A 9,305-nucleotide genomic window follows, 5' to 3' on the forward strand; every position below is an offset into this window, starting at 1 on the left:
CTATCATTAAGCAAGGAGCTGCACCTGTTGTGCTTAATGTTGAGCGAGGTTCTTCTTCTACCCAGAACAAGGGTAAGAAGAAGAAAAATGCTCACAAGGCTAAGCCTAAAACAAGTGCTGCATCTACTAGTACAAGTGTTGCTGTGAAAAAGCCTAAGGGTAAGTGTTTTCACTGCAAGCAACCTGGGCACTGGAAGTCACAATGTCCAACATGGTTAGCCAAAAAGAAGCAAGGTATGTCTCTGTTTTATATGCTGATAGTTGAAACTTGTTTAGCGGTGTTGACTACACTCCAATGGTGTGTAGATTCTGGAGCCACTAATCATGTTTGCAATTCAATGCAGCAGTTTCAGGTAACTCGTCAGCTAAATAAAGGAGATGTAAGCATTTTCCTAGGAGATGGCACAGAAGTTGCAGTTCTAGCTATAGGAAATGTTTCTTTGAATTTTGAGAATAATAGAACATTGTTTTTGAAGGATGTTTTATATGTACCTTCAATTAGAAGGAATTTAATTTCAGTTTCTAGTTTGAGCAAGAATGGATATTCGGTTTGTTTTAATGAATTTTATGATGATTCTGTCGTTATTAAATTTAGAAAACAAATGATATGTTCTGGCTCAATGATTGATGATCTTTTTATTCTCAAAGTTTCACCTGAACTGCAAATTCCTAATTCTGAAGTTAATAACTTTGATGTCATTGTTCCATTGAAAAGAAAACGTCCTATTGAATTTAGTCATACCTATTTGTGGCATTTAAGGCTTGGTCATATTAATTTAGATAGGATTTCTAGGTTGGTCAAGGATGGACTATTGAGTTCATTGAAAGTGGAGGCACTACCAACCTGTGAATCTTGTTTAGAAGGTAAAATGACTAAGAGGCCTTTTCCTATAAAGGGTAATAGAACTAATGATGTACTTGAATTAATTCATTCTGATTTGTGTGGTCCAATGAGTGTCCAAGCTAGGGGTGGTTTTGAGTATCTTGTGACTTTCACAGATGATTACTCAAGATATGGATACATTTACCTGTTGCGCCGTAAGTCTGAATGCTTTGAGAAATTCAAAGAGTTCAAGGCAGAAACGGAGAAACGACATGGAAAATATATCAAGTCGTTACGGTCTGACCGTGGTGGCGAATACCTCTCTAGGGAATTCATTACTTATTTATCAGAACAAGGAATTACTTCACAGTTGTCTGCACCTGGTATGCCACAACAGAATGGTGTAGCAGAAAGAAGAAATAGGACGCTTATGAAAATGGTTCGATCAATGATGAGTTATTCAGATTTGCCCATTTCGTTTTGGGGGTATGCCATAGAAACAGCAGCATATATTCTGAATTTGGTTCCATCTAAGTCAGTACCTAAAACTCCTACAGAACTGTGGACTGGGCGAAAGCCAAGTCTAAGACATGTTCGGATGTGGGGTTGTCCAGCCCATGTGCTGAAAGGGAAAGCAGATAAGTTGGAATCAAAAACAGACTTATGCTTCTTTATTGGATATCCTAGAGGAACGAAAGGTGGTTTATTTTATAGTTCTCAAGATAAAATGGTCATTGTTAGCACCAATGCACATTATCTTGAGGAAGACTATATTAAAAACCATATTTCCAAAAGTCAATTAGCCTTGTATGAATTGAGAGGAGAAAATATACCAACTAGAACCTTTCCATTAGAACAACAACCTAAACCATCAATGGTTGGAGCTGACATTCCATTGCCTAGTCGTAGTGGAAGAAATGTTAGTCGACCAGTAAATCAACATCAGCCTGAATATTCAGTACCTAACATTTCACTACCACCTGAAAGTAGTGGGAGTTATGTAGAAACTGAAGTGGCAGCTGTTGATCCAAATATACAGGAGCACAATGTTGGGGCTTCTAACATTTCATTGCCTCCTGGTGATGACAGACATGTTGAAGTTCCAGAACATGATCAAGATGTAGTCCCACCAGTCATGGACTTGCCGGTTTTACAGTCACAGCAAGATAAAGGTGTGATTACAGAACCTGTAGTACTTCGTCGTAGTGGGAGAATTAGACGACCACCGGTTCGATATACACTTTTGGGAGAAGCTTTTGATAGAATCCCTGAAGAAGTGAATATTGAACCTGTCTGTTACGATGAAGCACTACAAGATAAAGATGCTGATAAGTGGCTTGTAGCTATGAAATCTGAGATGGAGTCCATGTACTCTAATCAAGTCTGGGAACTTGTAAAACCACCTGAAGGGGTTAAACCCATCGGATGCAAGTGGATCTATAAGAAAAAGAGGGGTATAGACGGTAAAATGCAAACTTATAAGGCAAGGCTTGTTGCGAAAGGGTTTACTCAGAAAGAAGGGATCGATTATGAGGAAACTTTTTCGCCGGTAGCCATGCTAAAGTCTATTAGAACTCTTCTATCCATTGCAGCTCATTATGATTATGAGATTTGGCAAATGGATGTCAAGACAGCTTTCCTAAATGGAAGTCTTGATGAATGCATCTATATGAAGCAACTAGAGGGTTTCATAAACAATGGACAAGAAAATTTGCTTTGCAAATTGAATAGGTCCATTTATGGGCTTAAACAAGCATCTAGGTCATGGAATACTTGTTTTGACCAGGCGATTAAAATTTTTGGCTTTGATCAGTGTCATGATGAGTCTTGTGTGTATAAGAAATGGAATGGTAGTAAGGTTGTCTTTCTGGTACTATATGTGGATGATATTCTGCTTATAGGGAATTGTGTAGGTATGTTGAATTCTGTCAAAGATTGGCTATCCCAACGTTTTGATATGAAGGATTTGGGAGAGGCTGCTCATATTCTTGGGATTAAGCTTATGCGAGATCGCAAGAAAAGGATGATTGGCTTATCTCAAGCACTTTATATTGATACCATTCTTGCTCGTTTCAGCATGCAGGATTCCAAGAAGGGTTTTCTTCCCTTCAGACATGGAATCACTCTATCTAAGGACCAATGTCCTAAGACACCTGAGGAGATAGAGAACATGAAGGCAGTTCCATATGCTTCTGCAGTTGGAAGCCTTATGTATGCAATGTTGTTTACCAGACCTGATATCTATTTTGCTGTTGGCATGGTTAGCAGATTTCAATCTAATCCTCGGCGAGAACACTGGACTGCAGTCAAGCATATAATCAAGTACTTGAAAAGGACTAGGGATTATATGTTAGTTTATCAATCTGACGATCTTGTACCCATTGGGTATACAGATTCGGATTTTCAGACTGATAAGGACTCTCGGAAGTCAACCTCTGGTAATGTTTTTGTCTTAGGAGGTGGAGCCATAAGTTGGAGGAGTATTAAGCAAACTTGTGTTGCTGACTCCACCATGGAAGCTGAATATGTGGCAGCTTCTGAAGCTGCAAAGGAAGCTGTATGGCTTAGGAACTTCCTTATGGATCTAGGCGTAGTTTCTTCAGTGCAATTGCTTATTACACTTTATTGTGATAATAGTGGGGCAGTTGCAAACTCGAAGGAGCCACGGAGCCATAAAAGGGCAAAACACATTGAGAGGAAGTATCATTTGATACGAGACATAGTTCAAAGGGGAGATGTGGTAGTGACAAAGATTGCATCGGAAAACAACCTGGCAGATCCTTTTACAAAAAGCTTACCAGCAAAGACTTTTGACAGTCATGTAGAAGGAATGGGAGTTAAAGTTATAGATGCATGGTTATGAGTCTAAGTGGGAGATTGATAGAGATATACTATTAACCATGCATATGTAATAGTATAGCTATGAATGATTTTCTATTGACAATTATTTCTTTGCATTTAATTGGAAATTTGCATTAAATAAATGTTATTAGCATATGAACAATAATTGTGATTAGTACATTTTGTATGTATTTAATTGGACCAAGTAAAGAATGGATGTTTAGTACTGACTGTTAAACATATTCTCTAGGACATTAGAAATAATGTTTATTGTTCTTAATCTTGATTTATTTTAATATGAGCAAACATTGATTGTCTTGTGCTTTGATTCATTAAAGGGCGAGTTTCATTATTGGAATAATATTTTCGATGAATTGGGCAAAGATATTTTGTGTTTGTGAAATATTAATTAATGATAGAATCCATATCTCGGTTTAGAGATTGATGATGCACTTTAAGTAAGCTTATAAGGTTTCATAGTGTAAACCCTGCAGGTGGATATTGAATCCGACACATGAAATAAGTTGAGCGACAATCTTAAAGTTATATTGTGATTTAAATAAATTGTCAATAAGTTATTTAAATGACAGCATCTGTAATCTTAACGTGGGGAACATTATTTTATTATGTTGTGGAATTGTAAAATAAATAAGGAGTTCAGTCATGAGTTTTTAGTGGAATAATTCATGATTAATTATAATAAGAATATGTTGGTCTACATAGGTTCTTATTATAATTAGTAGCCTGATTTATTTTATTCCTGCGGTCCCTGTAGTGCCCTAATTATTTGGAAAGTTAAGGGTGTATTAAATAATAGATAAATTATTTAGTTTTAAAATAATTGATAATTATTTTAATTAAATAATTTTTTATTTAATTTATTTTATATTAAAAAAATATCTTCCTATCGAAGAGAGTTTTTTTAATATAAAATTGCAAAATCCTAAGAATTCTAAAGGAGAGAGATAGTTAGGGATTACTGCAGAAGATCGTGAGTGACTTCAAGATATCTGGAAAGAAGACCGGTGAGCGATTCTGCGCTTCAAGAGGTCAGTTTATTGATTTGTTCGATAATGTTTTTAGTTTGCCTCATTTGATTTCGATAAGGTTGTTTCCGCTTTATACCCGCTCTCATCAGAAATAACTCCCTCGATATTTATATAAAGGAAGGTACATATACCCTCCAACTGAAGGGGAAAAGACTGGTATTCTTTTTGTTTGACGAGGCAAGAATAAAGAAAACGAAAGGGAATGGCAAGAAATTAGGGAAATGGAACAAAAAAGATAAAATAAATGGTAATTCCTTTTTATCATCAAAAAGCAAAAGAAATGAATCATTAAAATGAAAAGTGAGTGATGGGAAAGAATAAGAGAGCTATATATATATATATCTATGGCAGAAGAATGTTTATTATCATATGATGTGAAGAATTTTGCATTTAGAGCCAAAAGTCATTAATTAAGCTATGGCAGGTATATATGAAATTTTCTATTTGATCATATCATAGCCAAAACCTTCTTTTTTTTTTTTTAATTTGTTCAGATTTTCTTTTTCCAAATTTTGTTGCTAATTTCTTGTTGCAGATGTCAAAACTACTGGTAATGTGGTTGAGTTTGTTTCATCGAAATTCCAATGGAGAATTAAAAAATTTTCCGACATTACTGACAAGATACTGTATTCAGATATATTCAATGTTGGTGTCTCTAAATGGTATAATTTCTTGGCTACCTGTAGCTAATATTATTAGAATAAGCACTTGGGTTAGTTTGTTTCAACTGAATTAAACTAGATTAAACGGAATAAACATAATTTTTGAATAAAAAAAAAGATTAATTAAACTAAACCAGTTCGATTTATTTATTTATTTTTGTTGTAGTTAGATCAATTTAGGTTTAAAATATTTGGATTTCCCGGTTTAATATAATAAAAACCAAAATCAACAGGAAATTTTTAATTTTTTCTATCAAAACTAAAATCAAACTGAATCATATAATTCAATTCCATTGGTTTTTTTTCGTGTTTTGTTGAGTCCTAAATATTTTATTATGGGTCAAAATCTATGAGTAGTTGCATTGGCTCAACGAATATAAGTTTGTAATATAATTATTATTGATTCATTAGTGAAAGTTCTTTTTTTTTTTTTAATTCAAAATTATTATTTGCAGTAACAATTCCAAAATTGATACTTAATGTCTTCTTGTTAAATATCTTCCTATTTTTGTCGTTTTTGTAAATTTATCAGGCGTTTGGTTGTTTACCCAAAAGGAGACCAAGGAGATGATTATCTGTCAATATATCTGGCTGTTGCTGATTCAGCAAAATTGCCTTCTGGATGGAGCAGAAAAGCAAAATTTAGTTTGGCAGTTATTAATCAATCCAATAGCACGTCTACAGTCAGAAATGGTAATTGATTTAACTTTAAGTTCCTTTTTTTTAGGTCCGAGGAAAACATTTTTTGCACAACTTATGTCAGGCACAGCTACCGTGCAAAACGGGTGAAAGGATTGTAAAGTCCTTTGAGAAGGTTAATTAAGTAGTTTTGGTGTTACGATATTATCTAGGGTGAAATTTTAATAAAACATTTATTGTGTCTAGCATAGCCTGTGCCATTTAGTAGCTAGAAGCTCTCTCATACAATCAATCCCTGTAACTAATCTTTATGAAAATGTACAAAAGTTTCTAAATTGAATTATCAACAAGTCTTCTGTTATGCTAATTAATTAGATGTGGTCCTATTGAACTTTTTACTAATGTAAAGAGCGGACGATCTCAGATTCGAATTTATCGACGGGTATAGGATTACCCTCTGTAATTATATCTAATGCATATCATAGCTGACATGAAAATAATGCATAACCTATTTTGATATTATTTATGTTCACGTCTTGAATTCTGGTGAGGCTAAGCCAATACTATATATATGGCTTAAACTTTATGTATATTTTACAGAAGGAACACAAACACAAGAATTCAAAGCAGAAGCAACTTCTTGGGGTTACAGATCTTTTGTTCCTCTTAGGAAAATAAGAGATCCTAAAGAAAATTTTCTTGTGGACGATACTCTTATAATAGAAGTTGAACTTACTGTCAGCGATGTTATGCATCCTTCAGTATCAGTCGAGAGAAAAAAACCTGAACAACAAAGCATCCAGGCACCACCATCTCCTCCACCACCTCCTCCAGTGATCGCTAAGGAAAAGGAACTTCCAAAGGTAATTCTTTCCATTAAAAGACAAGTTTTCTTGAATTTTCTTTCTGAAAAGAAAATAAAATTTTTTTTTTTTTGGCTGCCATGACAGGATCCTTCCGTCGAGCCTAAAGAATACTCCCAAGATGTGCTAACTAAATCTAAGAATCTCCTAACAGAGCTTTCAAGCAGAACTACAACCCAAAGATCATCTTCAACTGATAATATTTCAGTTTCACCGCAGCCTGATAATTTGCAGCAAAAAAATGAAGCATTGGCAGGATTCTTTAACATGTCATTAGAGGCTATCCAACAGGCTAACGCCTTTGGCAATATTGAGAAAATAATCCGTACACTTATTCCAAATACAAACGATTTGCAAAAGAAAACAGTTCTTGAAAATCTTGCCTCTCGATTAAAAGAGTTTCAAGAAATAATCCCTACTGCTAAAGCCGCTGTAGAAGCAGCTGAGAATCGTAGAAAATCTCTTCTGGAGAAAACAACAAAGCTTGATTCAAAATTAGCAGAAAGTCGAGAGAAACTTAGTTCCTTGGATTCTGAGCTCTCAAAGATTTCAAATGAAGTGGAGAAAATTGAGGCTGAAATTCAACGGTTAACTGCTGAGAAAGAGAAGCTTCTCGTCGAAAAGAAAAATGTTGTTGCTCAGGTGGAGAAAGCTAATCCAGAAGCATTAAAAGACTTGGAAGAATGGAAAAAGCTTGAAGAGGAAATGAAGCAAGCTAATGCTGAGTGTGTTCGAGCAAAAGAGAAATCAGCATTAGCTAATATTCGTTGGAAACTTCACAGGGAGGAGTTAGGTCTCTGAAATGCTTAATGTCCCTTTTAATGAATTGAATTGTGCAATCTTTTTTTCTTTTGGATTGAATTTATTCATTTTATTGTGCTTAATTTATATTATCATTGAAATAAATTATTGTGTTTTATAATTTAAAAAAATAATGGATTTATTTTAACTATCATGAATGAGGAGGGAGCTAGGTTTAATTTTCAAGTTAAATGAAAAATATTTTAAAAATTTTAAATCGGGTTTATTTCATAATTGAGCTTAATATAATCCGATTTATTACAAAAATAATATATATATAATTTTAATGTTTTAATTATTAATTAGCATTGTATATAATACAAAGTTTGATACTTATTGAAAATAGATTGATTGATTAGTTGATTTTCCTATTTGGGTTTATCCTGTGAATATTTCTCATGATAAATTTAGAATAAATTATGTTTTTTAAAAAAATTTCAATAATGAATTCTTCTTAAAATAGAAGTGTGACATCATGATGTGCTCTAAAATCCAAATGATATGACTAGATTAAGTACTTTAAAATGATTAAACAAAAAAAAAGAAATTTATAGTTGTTTTTGGGTGGGGTTGTCATGAGAGTCAAATTAGCATTGACAGAGAAAAATTATTTTTAAAAATTTCAATTATGAAAATTATCTTTTTCAATATTATCTTTTTCCCTTGTGAACCCTCTCTTTTTTGTTTTTTCCTTGTGGGGTAGTATATATTTGGTTAAACAAAAAGATTAAAATTAGCATTTTCACATTATGAAGTACGTAAAGGACTTGCATATAGCATTTCTATTATATCATTTTTCATAATTTATTTTACAATAAACATATTTTTAACTTATTAGAATTTACCTAAGTATATATTCTTTTTCTTATTTCTAAGAGTGTATGAAAATATATATTATTACATTTCATATTCACATAATAATTAAAAATAAATAAATAAATAAATTGTATTCAGACATATTCCCTGCGGGTGACTGTACATGGTAATATAATCTAGTGACATTTTTATTTCCAACATTGTATTTTGAATCTAAATTTCCGACTAATCATACTGATCCAATGCGATTTTTGTATATTTTTTTTAAATGCACCTAAATTGTTAGGCTATTAATTACAAGTTTCTCAATATCAGTGTTACTTAAAACATAGGTTATCCACTCCGCCTCTATTTCCAAAACATCAAAATTACTGAATGGAGCGAATTAGTAATTATATAATTTAATTAAATATCTCCAAATCTTAAACTTTTAAATCTTCGACTTGTGGTAGTTAGTCGATTAGCATACTTAAGAAGTTTTCAAATTTACTAAATAGTTAAACAATTTTTTTTTTTCTTGTTTGTGGTACATTTGTTAGGCGATTGCTTGTTTTTCCAAAGGGAAACCGAGTAGATTGTTCGCCAAAATATCTGGAAGTTGCTGATTCATCAAGCTTGCATAAGGATGGAGCAGAGATGTCGATTTTAGTTTTTCAGTAATTAATCAATTCAATAACATTGCTACCGTCAAAATGGTAATTTGGATATTAATGTAAGGAGTGGGAAGCATATTAGTAATTCTTAAAGAATCCATTGAGTACTTTTCTACTCGTGCTTTGTCTCATGTTTATCGAACCGGCAATGGAGTTGC

The 9,305-nt window shown here is 33.2% G+C and overlaps 1 protein-coding gene across 1 annotated transcript; it reads left to right on the forward strand.

Annotated features, from left to right (window-relative positions):
• Positions 1-5,089: 5,089 nt before the first annotated feature.
• On the forward strand, positions 5,090-7,765 carry LOC119371124 (uncharacterized). The gene is made up of 5 exons (XM_089718792.1): positions 5,090-5,137; positions 5,249-5,375; positions 5,908-6,068; positions 6,615-6,877; positions 6,965-7,765. The coding sequence occupies exons 1-5, from the start codon at positions 5,131-5,133 to the stop codon at positions 7,676-7,678; spliced, it is 1,272 nt and encodes a 423-aa protein (XP_089574918.1). The 5' UTR covers positions 5,090-5,130; the 3' UTR covers positions 7,679-7,765.
• Positions 7,766-9,305: the final 1,540 nt, after the last annotated feature.

The sequence above is a fragment of the Jatropha curcas genome, chromosome 1, assembly GCF_041381405.1.
Source record: "Jatropha curcas cultivar XTBG-Jc1 chromosome 1, XTBG_Jcur_1.0, whole genome shotgun sequence".
Taxonomy (NCBI): Eukaryota; Viridiplantae; Streptophyta; class Magnoliopsida; order Malpighiales; family Euphorbiaceae; genus Jatropha; species Jatropha curcas.